The following is a 24,656-nucleotide window of genomic DNA, read 5'->3' as shown; positions in this document are numbered from 1 at the left end:
TGCAGGGAGACAAGGATACTTCACAGCAAGCGAATGCAGAGTGGACATGGTGCAAGACACGAAAACATTTTTCCCCTCTCTCTTTTTCGGCTATGCATATAGTAAGACCATCAAGATAGTTCTGGTTTATCTGCTTTAAACCCCATCTAGCTCAGTCAGCAGTTTTGTGAATGAGGAGAGGGTGAACGTGGTGGGGTCAAAGCTGCAGACAAGATCCCTTTAAGGAAAGTCTACATAAACTTCTTTAGTTTGTGCTGCTGATGCTTGACATTTATGGGACTTGGTGACCAGTTTCAGTATGTGTGATCATCTTAAACAGGAGAATTCCCTCTACATCACATACCGAGGAGTTACCTCCAAATTTCAGACACTTAACGGACTGTTGGACCTGTCTCTTCATGTTTTATTTACCTTGCATTATGGCAAAATGTCATAATCCAGACTTGTAAAAGTCACCCCGACGTATTCCACATTGTGGAACTCGCCTTGTTATAAGGTTAGCTTCACACTAGCGTTCGGCAGGGCTGCGGACAAAATCCTTCTTCCTCCTTGAAGCCCTGACCACTGCCGCGCCTCTTCCTTCAACTCCGCCTACGTCTGCACGCGTCCTGCGTACCCTATCTTTAACATTGGGTAGCAGGCCATGCGGATGCCTCCGAATGCGTCATTTCAAGCTGCGCCGACCGCAAAAAAACGCAACAGGTTGCACAGCGTCAAGACGACGCATGCAGAGGCATCAGCATACATCCGCATGGCCTGCGTACCCAATGTTAAAGATAGGGTACGCAAGATGCATGCAGACGTAGGCGGAACTGAAGGAAGAGGGCGGGGTTTATCAGCGGAAGAAGGATTTCGTCCGCAGCCCTGCCAAAAGCTACTTTAAAACTATCCTAACCGCCACTAACTGCACCCATCTGTAGTCTCTGAAGGTGTCATAACACCTTAGATAGACAGCCATCTCACCCGACTACCCTGTAACTAACACATGTGTTTTCAATGTGGACAGGGGAGGCAGAAGGCTTATCCACAGGTAGGGCAGTGGAATTCGACAAGCCGAGCTTTCTAACAAGATCATCCGTTGGGGAGAGTCGGGAGACCCCAATAGAGATCAGAGGATTGGCCGCTTTCTCTTAAAACTATGGGACTGGATAACTTTTTTTTTCCTTTTAAAGGTGTAGGAGGGCCTTACCTATCATAACATTAGCCTTTTCCAAGAGGACGAGAGCTGGCTCTCTAGTGCCACTTATTAATGGTAGCCACCATATGGCGGCAATATGAGTCTTGCCACATGACGAAAGATATTCAGTCAAACCAAAGTTGGAGGACACTTCTTTTTGCAGAAGACCTTTTTGGCTGAACATGTGGCAAAGGCTCATTGTATAGGGTGGCTGCCACCAGTACGTGGCACTAGAGTCGGCTTTCTTCCTTTTGGAACAGGCTAAATAGAATATGTAAAATGTAAGAGCCTATTACTCTGTGTCATTGACATCAGAGTTACTAAAAAATCTATATACCTCCTGTACAGACTATATAACTATTTCCCTTCCACTATTTTGATAAGAATTGAAACTGCAGAAAAGTTTGCAGACACGTAGCATTTTTTCAGCTTGTTTCTTTGTGTGGAAAATAAAATGCAGCGCTTTACAGCAACAGCAAAATGGATGAGATTTCTAAAATCACGTGTTTTTTCTTTGCATTTTTTGATCTATGATGCTTTTTTTTTTTCTTTTAAATTAACATGGCAATTCTTTACTGTCCATTTTATAATTGAGATCAACATGGCTTGGTACAGAATTTGCATTAAAATAGTAATTTCTGCTGTATTTTTCGGACCATAGATTTTTTTTTAATCTGCTGGAAAATAAGCATAAAATAATGCTACGTGTAACCATACCCTTACAATAAGAACCCTTACTTTGCACTTCTAATTACTAAATCCAACATCTTCTGAAAAAGAGCACCATCCTCATGAAATTCTACGAATGGGGGTTCAGAACTGTATAATTAAGAGGCGAAATTAGAAAGAAATGACCAATTGCTCCTTTTTTTGTTTTTGCCGAGTGTCCGATCAGTACATACCATCTCTTGACATGCCAACAGACAGACACTTCTTGAAACGGCATTGCTGACAGCGATTTCGGTTCATCCTCATGATAGAACAGCTCTCATTCTTGAGGCACTTTTTGTACTGGATGTTTTGTTGAATGCTTCTTCGAAAGAAACCCTAAGAGCACATAATCCTTATATTAGAGTCAGTCTCCAGCACAAAACTGACCGATCAGCTGTGGCTGGAGAAAAGACCCACAGCAGCCCTCCTCCCACAGCATCTTATTATGTAGACAGGTCCAATCTTCAACCAACACAAAGGATTCTGTTCTTGGCTGAAGAAGATTTACTTATACAAAGTTTATTCCCAATCCAGTAATATGCAGCATGTACATTTCTTACTGGATTGTATTCTATTCTCTTCTTCTAAACTCAATCTTTTTAAAGCCGTGTTGAATTTAAAAATGGAAAGTTATATTTGTAAAAGTTAGCGAGTTGTCTCAGGTCTATTGGAGCTCCTGTATATAGAAGAATACAACGGGTGAAATAAGTATTGGACACATCCCAAATTTTCTAAATAAATATATTTATTTCTAAAATTGCTATTGACATGAAATTCTCACCAGATGTTGGAAACAACCCATCCAATCCACACAGGCAAAAAAAACCATAGATATCCATTGATTAAAGTTATATTCCAGTTATAGTCAATTAGTAATGAGAAATGACACATGAAAAAAGTATTCGACAAATGAAGAAAGAGAGGTGCAAAAAGCCATAGAAAGTCATTACATCAGCTGAACTCTCTCACTAACTAGAAAGCAGTCCTATCACTTATTCTTTTTCAATATCAGCTGGTTCAACTGATGGCCTATAAAGAAGTGTATCATTTCCAAGATGCTACACAAGAAATATGTCAGGATAGGTAAAACCAGTGAGATGTCTCAAGACCTTTGCAACCTTATTGTTGTAAGAACCCAAATAATGACCATAAAAAAATAATTAGGTACACTTCCGGAATAAGTGCATTATCCAAAGAAAAGGGAAGTACAGAACCCAGAGTAAAATAGAACAATTTATTGACAAATAGGTTAAAAAATAGAATCATAAATATTAATATAAGGGAAAATAGAACAAGGAAGAGTGAACTCCATGCAACCTACACCATGAATGGTCACAAGTGAAAATAATTACAGAGTCCATTTACAGCCACATGCAATATAAAAATATTAGTATACATCCAATGTATGGATACAAAAAAGTTAAAGCAGTTGTGGCATTTGAAAATATATGAACAGGTGCACCAGCAGGCTCGGGAGTGATGAAGCAAATATATACATCGATCACAGTGTGGCAGGTAAAGGGTCAAAAAAGGAAATGATGCTATACAGAATGAAGGTAAATTGTGTCAAAGTGCAAGTGCATAGCGAGTAAGAACATTTAAGTGCAACATGACCCTCGCAATAATAGAATACAAAACCATTGAAACAATTTTTTTTTTGACAGTGCTGCCAGTACCTGTAACATGGAGGTTGCTGTAGGAGGGAACAACGCCGACGCACTTTTCGCTTGTCGCTTCTTCCTGGGGGGCCGTAGATTTATTATATTGCATGTGGCTGACACTGGACTCTAATTATGTTCACTTGTTTTGATTGACCATTCATTCATAGTGTAGGTTGCTTGGAGTTCACTCTGCCTTGTTCTATTTTCCCTTATTTGAATATTTGCGATTCATTTTTTAATCTGTCAATAAATTATTCTATTTTACTCTGGGTTCTGTACTTCCCTCTTATTGTTGCAAAACATACTGATGGGATTTGTTACAAAAGAATTTCTAAACTACTGAAGTTTGCAGTGAGCACTGGTGGGGCCATAATCTGGAATTGGGAAAAAAAATAATAATTTCACCATAAACGGATCATGACCAGATGTTCTCTGCAAGATTTCAGACAAAGGAGTGAAAATAATCAGAAAAGTTGGCCAAGAGCAAAGAACCACTTGTAGAGAGCTACAGAAAGATCTGTAATCAGCAGGTACAATTGTTTGTTTCAGAGAAAACTATCAGTAATGCACTCAACCTCCATATTCTGTATGCACGCTCATCACGTAAGACTCCACTGCTGAATAAAAAGCATGTTCAAGTGTGTTTAAAATTTGCTAAACAACATTTAGATAAGCCTGTGAAATACTGGGAGAATATAGCCTAGTCAGAGGAGACCAAAATTGAACTCTTTCAATGCCATAATACTCACCTAGTTTGGAGGCTAAACAGCACTACATATCACCTCAAAAACACCATACCAACAGTAAAGCTTGGAGGTAGGAACATCATGGTGTGGGTCTCTTTCAGCACACAACATGGGCAAACTTCTTCTAATTGAATGAAGGATGAATGGACAAATGTACCAAGACATTCTCGATAAAAACCTGCTGCCATCTACCACAATGATGAAGGTAAAATGTGTGTGAACATTTCAGCAAGACAATGATCCCAGAGACACAGCCAAAGAAACGCTCAATTGGTTTCAAAGAAAGAAGATAAAGCTTCTCGAATGGCCCAGCCAATCACCCAAAATGAATACAATAGAATATTTATGGAAGGAAATAAAAGTTAGAGTTCATAGAAAGAGCCCACTAGACCTTTAGGAATTGAAGAGTGTTTGTGTGGAAGAATGGGACAAAATCACACCTGAGCAATGCATGCTACTAGTTTCTCAATACAGGAGTTTTCTTGAAACAATCATTGCCAACAAAGGCTTTTATACGAAGTATTAAATACATTTCAGTAAGTATGTTCAATATTTTTTCTCCTGTGTCATTTCTCATTAACATACATAACTTAATTTATGGACATCTGTGGTTTGATTTCTGTGTCGATTGGATGGGATGTTGCCACCAATTGGTGAGAATTTCATGTCAATAGCACCTTTATAAATATATTTACTTAGAAAATTAGTAAAATGGTCGATACTTCTTTAATCCACTGTATAACAACGGATGAAACATATTATACAAGATTAGATTTTTAGTAATAATACTTAAGAATATTATTAGGACGATATTAATAGGACGATCTACAGCACATGCACCAACAGCACAGAAGAAATAATGACACTTACCTTACAGCCTTCACAAGCGTGGACTCCATAGTGAAACCCCGATGCTACATCTCCACATACTTTACACAGGAGTATCATTCCATTGAATTCTAAAAAGATCAACACATCATAATTAACGCCATGGTCAAAGCAATTTTTACTTTGATAAACATATGTCTGTTCTGCTTCATAGTAAACGGCCACTCATCAGTTTTTTTGAGTTGTCTGTATTATAGGTTTGGAGACTCAAAAAATACCACAGACAGCAATTCTAAACTTCCAAATCTGAGTGCTGTCTCCTGGTTTTTGGTGACAGGTTGCAGCAGTGATATCATGTTTACAACATATGTGACCACTGCAGCCAATGACTGGTGTCAGCTGCTTGTGTCTTCTGAGCCTAGAGATTAGCTGCAGTGATAATGTATGCCATCTTGTCAATAAAGACTGGAGCAAGGAAGGGGAGAAAGTGCAGGACCTGAAGAGAGTGAGTATCGCTGCGTTTGATTTTCTACATCAGTAAGTTCATAAAAAACGAAGAAAAACAAATGTTACTGGGCAACATCTTTAGAAGGTAATCTGTTAACAAGGTCAACCCCCTCTGATAGCTTGTTGAATCTTATTGGGCCTCGGAGGAGTAGGAGGGGATTTATTACTTTAATATACAGGGGTCTGATGGATACCTTTTTATAGAAGCATCCGTTAAGGATAAAGGAAAAAATGGGTGGCGGACGTGGGTCCTTTGAGTCCCAGTGGGAGTCTATATTTCAATACATCCCCAGGGTTTCCCTAAGTGAGGCCAAGAGGGTGTTGCAGTTATACCTGGTGTAGAGGGTGTACAGGACCCCGGTATGAATGACGAAGGCAGGACTGAGAGGTGACTCAAAATGCCCAAGGTGTGGTGAGGAGGATGCAGATTTGCTACATATGATGTGGTCGTGTGCTCGCCTCCAACCCTTTTGGGTAAAGGTGCTTAATTTGATCCAGGAGGTGACAGGGGTAAATGTTTTGCGTAACACGCTGACTTGCCTTGTGGCGTCTGCTGAGTTATTGCAGAGTAGAATGGATGTCGTTAGTTGATTCTAGGGGAGCTTCTACATGTACAGGTGTGCTTTTGTAACGATTGGGACCATCTTTCAAGAGGTGATGTTGTCAGATGGTTTTATTGGATATCGGGCAAGGGTTTGGGGGGAGGGGGGGTTGGTTAGGGGGGGGGGGTAAAGGTGTTTAGTAAAATGACAATGTATTAATAGGCCTTGTATTCCTTGTACCTGTCTGGAAATTGCGTCAGACTGTTACTGGCGTGTCATATTGATTTAATAAAAACTATGCGATTTAAAAAAAAAAACAAGGTCAATCCCCTCCAAACCACATATACGGGCAAATATATATGAGCAGCCAGCTATTTAAAAAAGTAATTCCACCGACACCTTTATATCTTCTATTTGCTGCTGCATTCCTAAGAAATAAGTTTTCATCCATATGCAAATTAGGTGTTAAGTGCTCTGGCTAACAGATGTTATTTTCCCACCTCTATCTCACTGTCTGATTTAATTGCCTGAGCCATCAGTCAAGCTACAGAGGTTTGTGCTGAGCAGGGAGACATCCTCCAGAGTCCCAGGAAGTGCTCTGTTATGGCAGGAGCACTTCACACCTAATTTGAATTTGGATTAAAACGCCAATTTCTCAGAAATACAGAGAGAGATATAAGATAAAATGTATCAATGGATTTAAACTTCAAAGACCTGCATGACCATAGATGCAGTTTATTGGGGTTGATATTACTGACTAATTACCTTTAAGGGTCACCTTTTAATATTTTCTAAAATATGTCAGAGGATATTAATTTGTAGGGGTTTGATCGACAGACTTGCGACGGGTGATCCATACTTTTAATGCCGTATTTACACATGTTATGGTCTGAGAACAGAGCGATGCACGGGCTGTCGGCAGACCTCTTGACATTTCATATATCCCTATGAAGTTGTTAAGGTCGGGACAGGAGACCTGTGGACAGTCCATGTATGACTGTCTGTACTTGAGCCATGAACCTCAGATGTGTGAATGTGGCATTATGGTCCTTTTAGACAGGTATGTTTTCTAACTGGAATAAGCGCCAGTGGATGATATAGCTAGTCAATCAGTGCTTGCTTAACTCCATTTATATGGAGACTAGTGATGAGCGAATATATGGTACTCATTGCTCGGGTTTTCCAGAGCACGCTCGGGTGGTCTCTGAGTATTTGGATGTGCTCGGAGATTTAGTTTGTCGACGCAGCTGCATGATTTACTGCTGCTAGCCAGCGTGAGTACATGTGGGGGTTGCCTGGTTGCTCGAGAATCCCCACATGTATTCAAGCTGTCTAGCAGCTGCGCCAACAAAAACTAAATCTCCGAGCACTCACAAATACTCGGAGACCACACGAGCATGCTTGGGAAAAAACGAGCAACGAGCATACACACTCATCACTAATGGAGGCATTATATCAAAGTCAAAATTCAGAACTATAAGCAAAAATTCAGACTTACTGGTGCTCACTCCGCCTGGGGCTTTGGCTAGGATGGCTGCACTAGTGTAGGTTGTTTTTATGCACAGTGTGTCCACTTGCTGGTTCTTCTGAGATTCATCTATGGTGGTGAAGGTCCCACTTGAAAAGTCACTTCTGCTGCTACCATTCCCGGCACTTCCACAGCTGCTCCCACCACTACTGCCCTCAGAAGCAGAGCTGCTGGGGGAGGATGGAAGAGAGGAGGATGAAGACTGGAAACTACTATTGGAGCTGTCACTGTGGCAGGAGGAAGGGCTGGAGGCTGAGCTTGAGGAGCTGATGTATGCAATAACACCACCTAGACAAGAAAAGGCAACGGCCATGAGTCCTGACGATGTCATACAAATACGACAACATAGTATGTTACAGCATTGTAAGACTGCAAACAATAGTCATGGTGTGATACCGGGGCAGACATATCATTGGTGAAACCTGTGTGGCCGAACAGGGGCCCAAGAGGTAAGGGGGCCTATTTCTACCTCAAAGCTCTGCTCAATGAAGTGGAGGCGAAACATCGCAGATAGGTGAATAGTCATCCATTTTCTTGACGCTACAAGTTCAATTAATTATTGCGACATGCTCACTGAATCCTCAATGACCTGCAATTCATTTTACATACAAGGAAGTCCCCAAAGACAGATAGCATAAACATCTTCCAACAGAGCAGCTAAAAATCATCGATACTGGTTATTCTGTGTCTTAGGATATATTGAGCTAAAAGAATCTCTGCATTTACACAGAGATAACAGTGCATTTGAACAAGCACAGGTCTGGACAGAGCCATAAACTGGAGACGTGCTCTGGGAAAAGTCTATGCTTTGGACTGGTGATTTTGCAATATTTAGAACAGCAGATTGTCAGGAGCTGAGCAGTTTGGTTTCTGTATAGAATAAGTGGGCTGAAGAGAGGTGGCTGATATGTTAGGCGTTAACCCCTCTCCTGGAAGGCAGCTACTATCAGCCAGGGTCTCAGCAGGCTCTGGTAGCTGAGCTCCACAGAGAAAAGCTGTACTGTATAAACGATGAGAGCTCTCATTGCAGAAGAATAAAAGCAGATAGAAAAAAACAAATCAATTGTAAACTTGCTTATTTTCATGTTGTCTAACTAACTGAAGCAATGTAATAACTTGAGTGTACCTATTTAAAGAAGTTGTTCACTACTAGGATAATCCCCTCCTCAATGTGTTTTCCACATTAAAATAACACTTGTACTCACCTCCCGTGCCGTCACTTGCGATCCCTGGGCTCACATTAGGTTCTTATGCCAGGCGAGCCCTGCACCCAATCAGTATCGGCTTCACTGTCCCTGCCTTTGGACATATAAGTAATCAAAAGCATGCGAGAGTAGCTGTAGCCCCAACTTGATAACTTATTCGTATGAAGGAGTGGACAGAAGCCGGTGCTGATCAGACGCAGGGCTCGCATGACGTAACAACCTCACATGAGCTCCAGGAGAGCGAGTACTGACCTTGCTGGACCGGCACAGGAAACAAGTATACCGCACGCTATTTTAATGGGACAGATTGTAAAGGGTTTTGTTCTAGTACTGGACAACCCCTTTAAGTACATTTACAATAATTCAATTACCCTGTTCAGCAGTGTACATAAGGCTGGATTATAAGTAACGTAAATGGGGTAGCTTCCCATAAGACTATCACCACAGGGGCCCACACAGACCAGTTCTCTCCAGTACCTCCTAGTTGAAGGACAATGAGTTAAATGTATTGACCACTTTTATATTATAATTGTCCATAAGCTTACTTTACCTACAAAGAAAGTTGTTCTCAGTGACCAGTGAGCCCAGTGATTACTGCACATAACCACTGCAGCCAAACAATCAGTCAATGCGGTCAATAAAGGCGGAGGGAGCAGCAGGTGCTGAGTACAGTTCATTTTGTTATTTCTTAACAGGGAAAGTCTATGGACAATTGCAATATCAGTGGAAAACTGCTGTGAGGATTAAGCATATTAGGCCAAACCTGGTTTCTCCCAACAGGAGATATCTGGCGACAACTGTGCAGCCATCATACATTTACACTATTCTTCTTTGGTGCTGAAGGAACAGACAATCTGCTGACAGTTTTCCCAATTCCATCAGAGAAGATGCCCATTAGTCTGGTGCTCCTGCAGTTATGGGTCCAGCTCCCGGCCAGCACTGGGATGCTGTGGTCAGTTTCCTTTTGAAGCTGCTGTGGTAGATCAGCATTACATGATGGCGATTCAGATACCCATGTCTGTAATACCTGACTATCTCAAGTCCACCAGATGGGCCTCCTCTATAACATCCATATGCTCTATAGGTTGTCTTTATATAAAGTCCACTTAAAGTTACCTACTTATTTTATATTTTTGTTTTCAGGGTTTTACTTAGGACCAAGAATTCGGCCCTGATGTTACAGCATATAATTAGGCAATAGATCGGTCACTCGTAAAAACAATAGGTCAATAGCAATATGTCCTCTACCAGAAGGAACCATCCTGGCCACCATGGATGTGGAATCTTTGTACTCCAATATCCCGCACCAATATCCCGCACCATTAAATGCCTGCAAATTCTTCCTGGAAAAGGCAGGAACTGATGCAAATTCTGTGGTGAAACTTATAAAATTCATCCTCACCCACAATTCCTTTGAATTTGACAAGAAGATCTATCTACAGGAGACTGGCACAGCAATGGGATGTAAAATGGCCCCAGAGTATGCAAATCTTTTCATGGCCAAGCTTGAAAGCGACTTTTTGTCCTCATGTCCCATCAGGCCTCTGGCGTACTACCGCTACATTGATGACATTTTAATCATCTGGACGGAGTCTGAGCCGCAGCTAAAGACGTTCCATGAACAGTTTAATCAATTTCATCCTACCATCAACTTGACACTCAACTACTCCTGCACTGAAATTAACTTTTTGGACACCATCATTAAGCTGCAGAACAATAAAATAGAGACATCCCTGTATCAGAAGCCAATCGACCGTCCAACATACCTTAAATGGGACAGTTTCCATCCAAAACACATAAAAAACTCCATTGTCTACAGCCAAGCAATCAGATACAATCGTATATGTTCCAACCCAATGGATAGGGATGAACACCTTGGTCACTTCAGAAAGACCTTTTTGAATCAGGGCTACCATCCAAGAACGATTGAAAACCAGATTACAAGAGCCACCAGAATATCTAGGAATCACCTGCTACATTACAAAGCTAAAGAAGAAAATAACCGGGTACCTCTAGTGGTCACCTACAATCCAAATCTGGAGGTGCTAAGGGGAGCTGCACGGAAATTACAACCTTTACTACAAAAAGATGCCCGCTTACAATCCATTTTTCCAGACCCCCCACTACTGTGTTTTAGGCAGCCCCCAAATCTAAGAAGCATCATTGTAAAGAGCTCCCTGTCCTCTCCAACAGCTGCAGGTACCTTTCCTTGCAATCAGAAAAAATGTAAAACCAGTCCATTTATAATGACCACGGACAAGCTAAAGATCCCCAATTCACATCAGGACTACAAGATCCCAGGTACTTTCAACTGCGTCACTTCTAATGTGGTGTACCTAATTATTCGTACTAAATGTCCAACTGGGGGTCTGTATGTGGGGGAGACAGGGCAAAAGCTTAGAACAAGAATGAATTCTCACCGCCACACAATAAGAGAAAAAAGAATGGATCTACCTGTGGCAATACATTTTTGTCTCCTAAATCATAACATTATGGACATGAAATTACTTGTGTTAAAAGATAGCTTCAAATCTCAGAGAGACAGAAGAATATGGGAATATAAACTGATGATGACCTTTAACAGTCTCACTGCAGGAATGAATGTGTCGCATGGATTTATGTCTTTTTACATCAACTAAGGAACTTGCCCCTCAGACTATGAGGGGTCGTCACAACAGAACCAGACCCCAATCAGGGGACAATAAAGCATTCCTTATCTAAGAACTGGCCCAATGTTTATGGACATAACTGTTTACCACTCATGGTTATTCTGCTTCATGTCACCTGTCTTATCCATGGTTTTTTTTTCTGTGCTGTGTTGTGCATAAATATGTAATTCTTCTGAATTTCTTTTAGTCTTTACCTGATAAAGAGACCTGTGTAGTCTCGAAAGCTTGCAATTTGTTACCATCTTTTCAGTTAGCCATTAAAAAGGTATCAACCACTGAGGACTCTCAATTCTAAATATTTTTCGTAAAAACAATTCATGATTCTACCAGCACATGCATACACTGACCAGATAGCCTTTATTGGCCCTTCTTAAAACAACGTGTTTTTTTTACTTTTTATGCAAAGCAATAATGTCAAGGACTTGCTTACAGGTCTTCATTATTATAAACCCCGATATGTAAAAATACTCTGCTCTGTAAAAAGCTAGGGCTAACCTCTGAGCTCTTAAAAAAACCATATCTGTAAATAGCCCAGAGGTTCATGGCTCTATTCTTCCTACCATTAGGTTATTGTACCTAGAATAAAACATTTGCTTTCTCCTTCGCCCCTCCGTTCAGCACCTAGTTACATAATTCCCCCTAGGCAGTTCACACTCCCTCCTGACACTAAAAACACATGTTTAGTTAAGAGAGTCCTTGTGTCTCTATTAAGAAGGATCAAAGTGGCTGAACACGTGTTTTCCCTCAGTATAAAATACTGAATGTCTTCTATAGAAATGTGTGACCTCTTATTATTGTACAGGCACATATACAATTCATCTAGCGCCCCAGGCCACGGCAGCAGGGGGTAACCCCAATCACGCACACCGTATACATCCATGACAGACCCACCATCACTAACACACGTCACAGCTCACACCCTCTAGCAATATATGGAATAGAAGATGGATTTCACACCACTTTTTTGTAAATTATACGCCACACGGTTTTTATACCGTACACAAAGAAAAACCTACTGATCTTTAGTAAAACTGATGCAATTGCATGTACATTAAAATATAATATAATTATATTTATTTATTTGAGTATGAGCCGACCCCTCTAATTTTGCTACAAAAAACTGGGAAAACGTAATGACTCGAGTATAAGCCTAGGGTGGAAAAAGCAGCAGCTACTGGTAAATTTCAAAAATAAAAATAGATAAAAAAAAGTAAAATTAATTGAGACATCAGTAGGTTAAGTGTTTTTGAATATCCATATTGAATCAGGAGCCCCATATAATGGTCCATACAGTTTATGATGGGCTCCATAAGATGCTCCATATTAAAATATGCCCCATATAATGCTGCACAAATGTTGATTATGGCCCCATAAGATGCTCCATACAGACATTTGCCCCGTATAATGCTCCACAAATGTGGATTATGGCCCCATAAGATGCTCCATACAGATAACTGCCCCATATAATGCTGCACATGGCCCCATAAGATGCCCCATACAGACATTTGCCCCCATATAATGCTGCACATGGCCGGATAAGATGCCCCATACAGACATTTGCCCCCATATAATTCTGCACATGGCCCCATAACATGCTCGATACAGATATTTGGCCCAAAAGCAGTTGCTGCGATTAAAAAAATTACATACTCACATTTTCCGTTCCACCGCTGACCGCCGCTGTGTCTTCCCATCCTCTGCACCGATGTTCAGGAACAGGGTCACCGCGCCCTCTGACCTGAGCGTCACTGCAGAGGACGCGGAAGAGACAGCGGCGCCGCCAGTGGCACAGGAGCAGGTGAGTATCGCGTACTGCCCCCCCATCATACTTACCTGCTCCTGGTGCCGTCGCTGCAGGTCTGTTCCCCAGCACCGCATTTTCTTCCTGTAGTGAACGGTCACCATTACCGGTCATTACAGTAATGAATATGCGGCTCCACCTCTATTGGAGGTGGAGCCGCATATTCATTACTGTAATGAGCGGTACCATGTGACCGCCCAGTACAGGAAGAAACTGCAGCGCTGGAAGCAGGGACCGCGCCGGGAGTAGGTAAGTATAATTGCACAGCCCCCGCTCCCCCTCCCCTGCGTATGACTCGAGTACAAGCCGAGAGGGGGACTTTCAGCCCAAAAAAGTGGGCTGAAAATCTCAGCTTATACTAAATAAAATATAATATATATATTAATATATATATATATATATATATATATATATATATATATATATATATATATATATATATATATATATATATATATATATATATATATATATATATATACACACATACATACATACATACATACATACATACACACACACACAGTGCCTACAAGTAGTATTCAACCCCCCTGCAGATTTAGCAGGTTTACACATTTGGAATTAACTTGGCATTGTGACATTTGGACTGTAGATCAGTCTAGAAGTGTGAAATGCACTGCAGCAAAAAAGAATGTTATTTCTTTGTTTATTTTTTTTTTTTTAAATTGTGGAAAGTCTTTTCAGAGGGTCATTTATTATTCAACCCCTCAACCCACCAGAATTCTGTTTGGTTCCCCTAAAGTATTAAGAAGTAGTTCAGGCACAAAGAACATTGAGCTTCACGTTTGGATTAATTATCTCTTTTTCCAGCCTTTTCTGACTATTTATGACCCTCCCCAAACTTGTGAACAGCACTCAAACATGGTCAACATGGGAAAGACAAAGGAGTATTCCAAGGCCATCAGAGACAAGATCGTGGAGGGTCACAAGGCTGGCAAGGGGTACAAAACCCTTTCCAAGGAGTTGGGCCTACCTGTCTCCACTGTTGGGAGCATCATCCGGAAGTGGAAGGCTTATGGAACTACTGTTAGCCTTCCACGGCCTGGACAGCCTTTGAAAGTTTCCTCCCGTGCCGAGGCCAGGCTTGTCCGAAGAGTCAAGGCTAACCCAAGGACAACAAGGAAGGAGCTCCGGGAAGATCTCATGGCAGTGGGGACATTGGTTTCAGTCAATACCATAAGTAACGTACTCCACCGCAATGGTCTCCGTTCCAGACGAACCCGTAAGGTACCTTTACTTTCAAAGCGTCATGTCAAGGCTCGTCTACAGTTTGCTCATGATCACTTGGAGGACTCTGAGACTGACTGGTTCAAGGTTCTCTGGTCTGATGAGACCAAGATCGAGATCTTTGGTGCCAACCACACACGTGACGTTTGGAGACTGGATGGCACTGCATACGACCCCAAGAATACCATCCCTACAGTCAAGCATGGTGGTGGCAGCATCATGCTGTAGGGCTGTTTCTCAGCCAAGGGGCCTGGCCATCTGGTCCGCATCCATGGGAAGATGGATAGCACGGCCTACCTGGAGATTTTGGCCAAGAACCTCCGCTCCTCCATCAAGGATCTTAAGATGGGTCGTCATTTCATCTTCCAACAAGACAACGACCCAAAGCACACAGCCAAGAAAACCAAGGCCTGGTTCAAGAGGCAAAAAATCAAGGTGTTGCAGTGGCATAGTCAGTCTCCTGACCTTAACCCAATTGAAAACTTGTGGAAGGAGCTCAAGATTAAAGTCCACATGAGACACCCAAAGAACCTAGATAACTTGGAGAAGATCTGCATGGAGGAGTGGGCCAAGATAACTCCAGAGACCTGTGCCGGCCTGATCAGGTCTTATAAAAGACGATTATTAGCTGTAATTGCAAACAAAGGTTATTCCACAAAATATTAAACCTAGGGGTTGATGTTGTGAATTCTGTGGCTGAATTCACTCCTGTGGTCACAAGTGGTACTGCAGCTTCTGAGCTTCCTCCCTCAGGTGTTCTGGTGAGCTCGTTAACTGCTTCATTACTTAACTCCGCCTGATGCTGCTATCCTTGCTCCTTGTCAATGTTTCAGTGTTGGATCTGAGCTTCTCCTGATTGTTCCTGTGACCTGCTGCTCTGTATAGCTAAGTGCTTTTTGCTTTTTTGTTGCTTTTTTTCTGTCCAGCTTGTCTTTTGTTTTGCTGGAAGCTCTGAGACGCAAAGGGTGTACCGCCGTGCCGTTAGTTCGGCACGGTGGTTTTTTTTTGCCCCCTTTGCGTGGTTTTGCTTTAGGGTTTTTTGTAGACTGCAAAGTTCGCTTTACTGTCCTCGCTCTGTCCTAGAATATCGGGCCCCACTTTGCTGAATCTATTTCATCCCTACGTTTTGTCTTTTCATCTTACTCACAGTCATTATATGTGGGGGGCTGCCTTTTCCTTTGGGGAATTTCTCTGGGGCAAGTCAGGCCTATTTTTCTATCTTCAGGCTAGCTAGTTTCTTAGGCTGTGCCGAGTTGCCTAGGTAGTTGTTAGGCGCAATCCACAGCCGCTTTTAGTTGTGTTTAGGATAGGATCAGGTGTGCAGTCTACAGAGTTTCCACGTCTCAGAGCTCGTTCTTGTATTTTTGGGTATTTGTCAGATCACTGTGTGCGCTCTGATCGCTAAGCACACTGTGTTTCTGGATTGCCTTCATAACACCTGTCATTAACAAACATAACAGGTTGAATAATAATTGACCCACACTTTTATGTTTAAAATTTATAAAAACTTAACTGAGCAACAAAACTTTTTGGTTTGTAAGATTTATGCATCTGTTAATAAATCCTGCTCTTGTTTGAAGGCTCTAACTTATTTGCATCTTATTAAACCTGCTAAATCTGCAGGGGGTTGAATACTACTTGTAGGCACTATAATATATATATATATATATATATATATATATATATATATATATATATATATATATATATATATATATATATATATATATATATATATATATATAGTTTGGACACACCTCATTTAAAAATTTTTCTGTATTTTCATGACTATGAAATTGTACATTCACACTGAAGGCATCAAAGCTATGAATTAACACATGTGGAATTATATACTTAAAAAAGTGTGAAACAACTGAAATTGTGTCTTATATTCTAGGTTCCTCAAAGTAGCCACTTTTTGCTTTGATTACTGCTTTGCATTCTCTTGATGAGCTTCAAGAGGTAGTCACCGGGAATTGTCTTCCAAAAATCTTGAAGGAGTTCCCAGAGATGCTTAGCACTTGTTGGCCCTTTTGCCTTCACTCTGCGGTCCAGCTCACCCCAAAATATCTCGATTGGGTTCAGGTCTGGTGGTCATCTGGCGTAGCACCCTATCACTCTCCTTCTTGGTCAAATGGCCCTTACACAGCCTGGAGGTGTGTTTGGGGTCATTGTCCTGTTGAAAAATAAATGATGGTCCAACTAAACGCAAACTGGATGGAATAGCATGCCGCTGCAAGATACTGTGGTAGCCATGCTGGTTCACTATGCCTTTAATTTTGAATAAATCCCCAACAGTGTCACCAGCAAAGCACCATCACACCTCCTCATCCATGCTTCACGGTGGGAACCAGGCATGTAGAGTCCATCCGTTCACCTTTTCTCCGTCACACAAAGTCACGGTGGTTGGAACCAAAGATCATAAATTTGGACTCATCAGACCAAAGCACAGATTTCCACTGGTCTAATGTCCATTCCTTGTGTTATTTAGTCCAAACCAGTCTCTTCTGCTTGTTGCCTGTCCTTAGCAGTGGTTTCCTAGCAGCTATTTTTCCATGAAGGCCTGCTGCACAAAGTGTCCTCTTAAGGCCTCTTTTCCATTTGCAAGAAACACGTCCGTGTCTCGCATGTGAAAACCAAGTTCTGGCACCGGCACTTGGGAGCAGATCGTGCGGCTCCATGTGTTGCTATGTGGCCGCATGCTCCGCTCTGGATTGCCAGCGCCACAGCTTGGTTTTCACATGCGAGACACGGACGTGTTTCTTGCAAATGGAAAAGATGCCTTACAGTTGTTGTAGAGATGTGTCTGCTGCTAGAACTCTATGTGACATTGACCTGGTATCTAATCTGAGCTGCTGTTAACCTGCGATTTCTGAGGCTGGTGACTCGGATAAACTTATCCTCAGAAGCAGAGGTGACTCTTGGTCTTCCTTTCCTGGGGCGGTCCTCATGTGAGCCAGTTTCTATGTAGCGCTTGATGGGTTTTGCCACTGCACTTGGGGACACTTTCAAAGTTAGCCCAATTTTTCGGACTGACTGACCTTCATTTCTTAAAGTAATGATGGCCACTCGTTTTTCTTTACTTAGAATGTGTGTTATGGCAAGAAAAAAAAAGCACCTAACAATCTATTCAATAGGACTATCAGCTGTGTATCCACAACACAACTGATGGTCCCAACCCAATTTATAAGGCAAGAAATCCCACTTATTAAACCTGACAGGGCACACTTGTATATTGAAAACCATTCCTGGTGACTACCTCTTGAACTTCATCAAGAGAATGACAAGAGTTTGCAAAGCAGCCATCAAAGCAAAAAGGTGGCTACTTTGAAGAACCTAGAACATAAGATATAATTTCAGTTGTTTCACACTTTTTTTGTTACGTATATAATTCCACATGTGTTAATTTATAGCTTTGATGCCTTCAGTGTGAATGTACAATTTTCATAGTTATGAAGATACAGAAGAATCTTTAAATGAGATGTGTCCAAACTTTTGGTCTGTACATATATATATATATATATATATATATATATATATATATATATATATACATATATACATATATACACACATATATATATTTATATATATAATTTTTTTTTTTTTTTTTGGATGCAAACGGACGAAAAATTCTAAGTCCGTCAGATACCAATTTGACAAGTGTTTTTCCCCAGAGGAGAGAAGCCATGATAATGCTGAAGCAGTGTAAATTGATCTTTACTTGATTGCAGCAAACTGGTAGACACTTTTTAATGAACACTGTTTTGCAAGTCACATTTAGAAAGCAAATTAGCGATTTACTAATAACCAGTGCAAAGGTGTCCAGTGGAATTGTACTGTAGAACAACCGTCATGGCACGGACAATTTCTCGTGATACATTCAGAATGTAAATGACAAACTGTATTTGGCAGTCATTTTTCAGAAATAAAATTTTCATACGAAAGATGGCAGTGTCCACCATAAAACCCTTCCTGACACGTAAGGTTGCTTTGTGGCTGGCTCTGGAGCGGAGTCCGTTCCATAAATGCCAGGTAAAGACTGCACTATACAGCCGGCACCTGCCTGGAACAACATCTCTCTGCATCACAAAGTCAAGAGCAACTACAGCACGACTTTGCCCTCCCCAATAAGATACACTTACAGGGTGACAATGGGTTATTATGGCAGGCAGAGTCCTGTTTCCCATTTTTGTGTTCCCTTGCAACAGAAGTACCCTGGAGGTGAGGTGTTGATGATTTGGCAAGTCACATGCGCTTGCATTACACTGAGGAGCTCAACATTTTGCAAGCAGCCGAAGGACGGGATGTTACTAGCACTTCTCACCTTGACAGTTAATGAGGCTGCATCAGTGGCTGAATGTGAGATAATGCTGTTGCGCTCAATTCATTATTCTATTTGCACCTTATTTTTTAAGTCTATTTTGTAAGTGCTCCCTTTGTTTTCCTCTTTGTGGACAGAGTCTAGCAATTCCAGATGTTTTAGCCGGATTCATCTATGGCAACTCAAAGCTGTAAAATTTGGTGCAAAGTTACTCCAGTCACCCCCTGGTGTATTTTAGAGTCAGTATTGTGGTGCAAATTTAAAGGGAACCTGTCACCCCCGTTTTTTGAGATTGAGCTATAAATACTGTTAAATAGGGCCTGCGCTGTGTGTTCCTATAGTGTATGTAGTGTACCCCGATTCCCCATGTATGCTGAGAAATAACTTACCAAAGTCGCCGTTTTCGCCTGTCAATCAGGCTGGTCAGGTCGGGAGGGCGTGGTGACATCGCTGGTTCTTCCTCAGCTTTACGTTGGTGGCGTAGTGGCGTAGTGGTGAACAAGCAGCGCGCGATCTGCGCTGTAATCCCTTGCATCGGTGGGGGCGGCCATCTTCCTGGGGCCGCGCGTGCGCAGATCGAGTGCTCTGCTGCACGGGGCTTCAGGAAAATGGCCGCGGGATGCCGCGCGTGCGCATTAGAGATCGCGGCGGCCATTTTCCCAAAGCCGAGATGCAAACTCGGCTTTGGGAAAATGGCCGCCGCGATCTCTAATGCGCACGCGCGGCATCCCGCGGCCATTTTCCTGAAGCCCCGTGCAGCAGAGCACTCGATCTGCGCACGCGCGGCCCCAGGAAGATGGCCGCCCCCACCGACGAAAGGGATGACAGCGCAGATCGCGCGCTGTGTCTTCACCACTACGCCACCAACGTAAAGCTGAGGAAGAACCAGCGATGTCACCACGCCCTCCCGACCTGACCAGCCTGATTGACAGGCGAAAACGGCGACTTTGGTAAGTTATTTCTCAGCATACATGGGGAATCGGGGTACACTACATACACTATAGGAACACACAGCGCAGGCCCTATTTAACAGTATTTATAGCTCAATCTCAAAAAACGGGGTGACAGGTTCCCTTTAAGGAAAAAAAGTTCAAGAGAAGAAGAGAACGCATTTTTGGCTTTGAGCCAAATCGTCATTTGTGTGCAGCATGTTAATGAACTGCGCAAAGAACAGCGTATTGGGGGGTGGGGGGAAAAATTTTAGAAAAACATGATTCCAAGATCAGACTACACACAGGGTTAGTTTGGAGTCCATAACCATGGGTACCAGGTCTTTAAAAATAGAAACAAAACCAGCTATTTTAGGCTGGGTTCCCATTGCGTTATGGGACCGCGTTAAACGGACAGCGTTGCACGGCGAAATTAACGCCGTGCAACGCGGCCGTTAACGCGCCCATTGAAGGCAATGGGAACGCGCTTCACTAGCGCGTGCCATGTTCGGCACGTGCTAGCGACGCGCCGGTGATTCCTGGCGCGCCGCGGACGCTGCTTGCAGCGTCCGAGGCGCGCCCGCGGTCCGTTCCCCGCTCTCGCAGATCGGGGATCTGCGAGAGCGGGCACGTTACCGCGAACCCGACCGCAGCCCAATAAAAAACATTGCGTTAGCGCAATCCGCTAGCGCTAAACGGATTGCACTAACGCAATGTGACCCTAGCCTTACTGTTGTAATCAAGCTTGCCATAAAGGGGTTGTCCACTACTGGACAGCTTAATGATGTCAAAATCCTAGATAAACTAAAACCAATAGATATGTGCCTCCTGTAGCAGTGCTGTTCCCAGTGAGTGACGTGACTTATTGTGTATCTTGCAGGCGGCAGCTAATCAGAGCCCGCTCGTTAGCTGTAGCCTTTCCTTTTTTCTCAGAGCAGATATCCGCCAGTCGGCACACTGATGAGATGCTGTGAAATACCGGCCACTCATTGGCTGCAGCCTGCATGTGACAAGTCAAGTTAGCGCCAGAAACAGTGGCGCTAACATCACTCGAACATTTTGGCAGGGTAATAAATTCTTCGGACACGTGACCGCTCTTAGCCTAAGTTCACATTTGCGTTGTGCGGTGCTGCGTCGGAGACTCAACGCACAACGCATGCAAAACGCAGCTTTTTGTGACGCATGCATTCATTTTTGCATGATTTTTGGCGCAGAAAAAAAATGCATCATGCAGCGTTCTCTGCGCCCTGACGCTTGCGCCAAAATGACGCATGCGTCACAAAACGCAAGACAACGCATGTCCATGCGCCCCCCCATGTTAAATATAGGGGAGCATGACGCATGCGTCGCCGCAGCTGCGCCCGATGCAGCACCGCACAATGCTAATGTGAACGTAGCTGGTGACAGTAGAGACCCAATATTGCTTTGTCACATTAAGTGCCAATATTGAACTGACAAGAACTGGTAACAAGACAAATTAGTCATGTCAATAAAATATGGGTGACAGGAAAATTGATACAGCTCCAATGTTCACCCCCAAAGGGTCACATGGAGATTTTGTCTGTGTAACACCCACAACAGAATCCCTTATACACAGACATAATGAGAAAAGATGGTCATACAGGCCAATGTCAGGTGATCCTACCAATTTTGGCTCAGCCAGATGACCACGTAATTTGTATGGTGACAGCAGATAGAGTTGGGTGATTGTGAAAGATACTGGTGACGTGCATCCGATGTGTGCCGCCACCCAGGACAGGTCATGGGACAAAGACCAGTGGCTATCAAAGGATTTGGAAGTGGCCAATATGCCACATTTACAGGTCACTATAGCTTGTAAATGGAATATTACAATTAGTAGTTAACTCATTACCTATTGCTAAGGGGTGTGCCGCTTTTGCCCGACCAGGTGGTCATTAATAACAGCAAGCAATTTTTACTCAATTTCTAGTTCACTTCAAAGCTGCTGTGACTAAAAGCAGCAACATCAGTGACTGAAGCCGGACACCCTGCTCTAAGGCGAAGTTCACATTAGCATTTGAGTCTGCAGCGTGGTGCTGCGGACTTTTCATTAAGCTCCGCCTACTTACGCAAGCGTCCTGCGTACCTATATCTAGCATGGTGTACGCAGGGACCACCTCCTCACCTCGCCCCCTATCTGTTGGAGTCCCACAAGGTTCAGTCCTAGGGCCCCCGGTCTTCTCCATTTACACCTTTGTACACGTCAGTGCAACAAATGGCGGTTAGAGGACATCTAATATAGGTGATAAACACAAGTCCAATAACCTCTTTATAGCGCCATCCCTCTGTCAGTGATAGCGCCACGCTAGGAGATACCACGACCATGATTGTTGGGGGGTCTCACCTCAGACCGATCCCGAGAACACAGCGGACCCTGCACAACGGAGCGGCCACAAAGCCAAAGTGTAGGGGGTGCAGCCATACATCAGTTGTGGTCCCGGGGGCTGACATCACCCCCATTATCAGTAGTAGTAACGCACACAGTGGCCGCCATGGTGGAGGTTTGTGCAGTGCTTTGTAGTTATGGGACAATAACATGCTAGTCAGAGCCAGGATCCTCGGGAGAAAGGCTTTGCCACCAGTGCGCCTGCCCAGAGCACACCGACTGACACAGCGTACACTGTGACCCTATTTGAAGACATAGGACCAGGAAAGAACAACCCCCCAAACTGGAACTGTCCACCCCCGTACACAGCTGTGGCCCCTGCGTGTGACATTACACAACATACACAGGGTTAACCTCGGGGCCGCCCCAGTCACCAGGCCTGACACATGCGCGCTCTCCCGCCTCACACGTGTGCTGCTGCTCACATGTCCTGACAGCTGAGTCTCCGCATCAGCCAATCAGCGAACGCCTGGAGAAGTCATGAAAGGAATTGAACAGGCGTGGCCCCAGTTACTCACTCTGGGCGCTGATTGGTTGGAGACTGATGTCTGGCATCCACGTGTAGCAGAAAGTAGGTCAGAGCAGCGCGTCCGCCCCGGGAGCCGCACGTGGAGAGCCGCTCGGCGCCCTGTCTCATTATGTAATCACTACGTCACGCAGGCTGCTGGCCAATCACACGCCGCGCTGGGCAGAACGTAAACACAAGCGGCACATGGCTAGGATGGCCAGGACATGTGAAGGCGCTGGGTGACAGGATGCCTGGGGAGGCACAGCGGCCGCCGCCTCCTCCCTGTAGCCCACTTATCGTCAGACCGTGCAGCTTATCACCCTGTACATGGCAGGGCGCCCCAACAACTGGCACAGGCATGCTGGGACTTGTAGTGTGATAGCCGCTATAGAGCGTATCTACAGTCTACTGCTTATAGAAATGAATGGGATAAAAGCTCCAGCCGGCGACTCTCCACACAACACCCTCCCCCATCAGTGCAGCACTCACCTGCGGGCCCCTCCATGGTGACTGGTGCTGAGGCGACGCGGTGCCCCCGGCTGCTGTGCGGTGCCCCCGGCTGCTGTGCTCTTCTCCCCTCCGCCGGCTCCTTCTCCCCCGCCCTCAGCTGCTCATGCTGCCCGCTGAGCCATGGTCGCTGTCCTCCTGCCGGCTGTGGTGGTCCATACACTCTGGGGTCGGCTGTGCTGTCCTCTCGGTCCGGGCTCGGTGACCGTCTCCTCCCGGGTTCCTGTAAACTCTCTGCTGTGCGCTGTGATGACACAGCCTCCTCCAGGGGCGGATCTCTGGCCTGACCTGCTCCACCTCCGGGGCAGAGCTCCTCCCGGTGACAGCAGGCCCCGCCACATGTGTGCTGCCCCTCTGGACTCAGTGCTGTGCTATGGCCGGACATTAGTGAGGGGCAGAGCTACCGGTGACAGCAGGCCCCGCCACATGTGTGCTGCCCCTCTGGACTCGGTGCTGTGCTATGGCCGGACATTAGTGAGGGGCAGAGCTCCCGGTGACAGCAGGCCCCCCCACATGTGTGCTGCCCCTCTGGACTCAGTGATGTGCTATGGCCGGACATTAGTGAGGGGCAGAGCTCCTCCCGGTGACAGCAGGCCCCCCCACATGTGTGCTGCCCCTCTGGACTCGGTGATGTGCTATGGCCGGACATTAGTGAGGGGCAGAGCTCCTCCCGGTGACAGCAGGCCCCGCCACATGTGTGCTGCCCCTCTGGACTCGGTGATGTGCTATGGCCGGACATTAGTGAGGGGCAGAGCTCCTCCCGGTGACAGCAGGCCCCCCCACATGTGTGCTGCCCCTCTGGACTCGGTGATGTGCTATGGCCGGACATTAGTGAGGGGCAGAGCTCCTCCCGGTGACAGCAGGCCCCGCCACGTGTGCTGCCCCTCTGGACTCGGTGATGTGCTATGGCCGGACATTAGTGAGGGGCAGAGCTCCTCCCGGTGACAGCAGGCCCCGCCACATGTGTGCTGCCCCTCTGGACTCAGTGCTGTGCTATGGCCGGACATTAGTGAGGGGCAGAGCTCCCGGTGACAGCAGGCCCCGCCACATGTGTGCTGCCCCTCTGGACTCGGTGCTGTGCTATGGCCGGACATTAGTGAGGGGCAGAGCTCACGGTGACAGCAGGCCCCGCCACATGTGTGCTGCCCCTCTGGACTCGGTGCTGTGCTATGGCCGGACATTAGTGAGGGGCAGAGCTCCCGGTGACAGCAGGCCCCGCCACATGTGTGCTGCCCCTCTGGACTCGGTGCTGTGCTATGGCCGGACATTAGTGAGGGGGAGAGCTCCCGGTGACAGCAGGCCCCGCCACATGTGTGCTGCCCCTCTGGACTCAGTGCTGTGCTATGGCCGGACATTAG

The 24,656-nt window shown here is 44.6% G+C and overlaps 1 protein-coding gene across 1 annotated transcript in view; it reads right to left on the bottom strand.

Moving 5' to 3' along the window:
• NR1D2 (nuclear receptor subfamily 1 group D member 2) overlaps window positions 1–23,530 on the bottom strand; it is a 41,492-nt gene extending 17,962 nt beyond the window's left edge. Inside the window, exons 1-4 of the mRNA XM_069729990.1 lie at window positions 23,281–23,530; window positions 7,671–7,988; window positions 5,166–5,254; window positions 2,080–2,224 (exon numbers count right to left, since the gene is read on the bottom strand). Coding sequence (XP_069586091.1) covers window positions 2,080–2,224; window positions 5,166–5,254; window positions 7,671–7,988; window positions 23,281–23,296 — 568 coding nt within the window. The 5' untranslated portion in view covers window positions 23,297–23,530. The remainder of the gene's footprint in view (window positions 1–2,079; window positions 2,225–5,165; window positions 5,255–7,670; window positions 7,989–23,280) is intronic.
• Between the last annotated feature and the right edge of the window lie 1,126 nt (window positions 23,531–24,656).

Source organism: Ranitomeya imitator, chromosome 6, assembly GCF_032444005.1.
Source record: "Ranitomeya imitator isolate aRanImi1 chromosome 6, aRanImi1.pri, whole genome shotgun sequence".
NCBI classification, from domain to species: domain Eukaryota; kingdom Metazoa; phylum Chordata; class Amphibia; order Anura; family Dendrobatidae; genus Ranitomeya; species Ranitomeya imitator.
The sequence above is the reverse complement of the archived record's forward strand: the minus strand, read 5'-3'. Positions and strand labels throughout refer to the sequence as shown.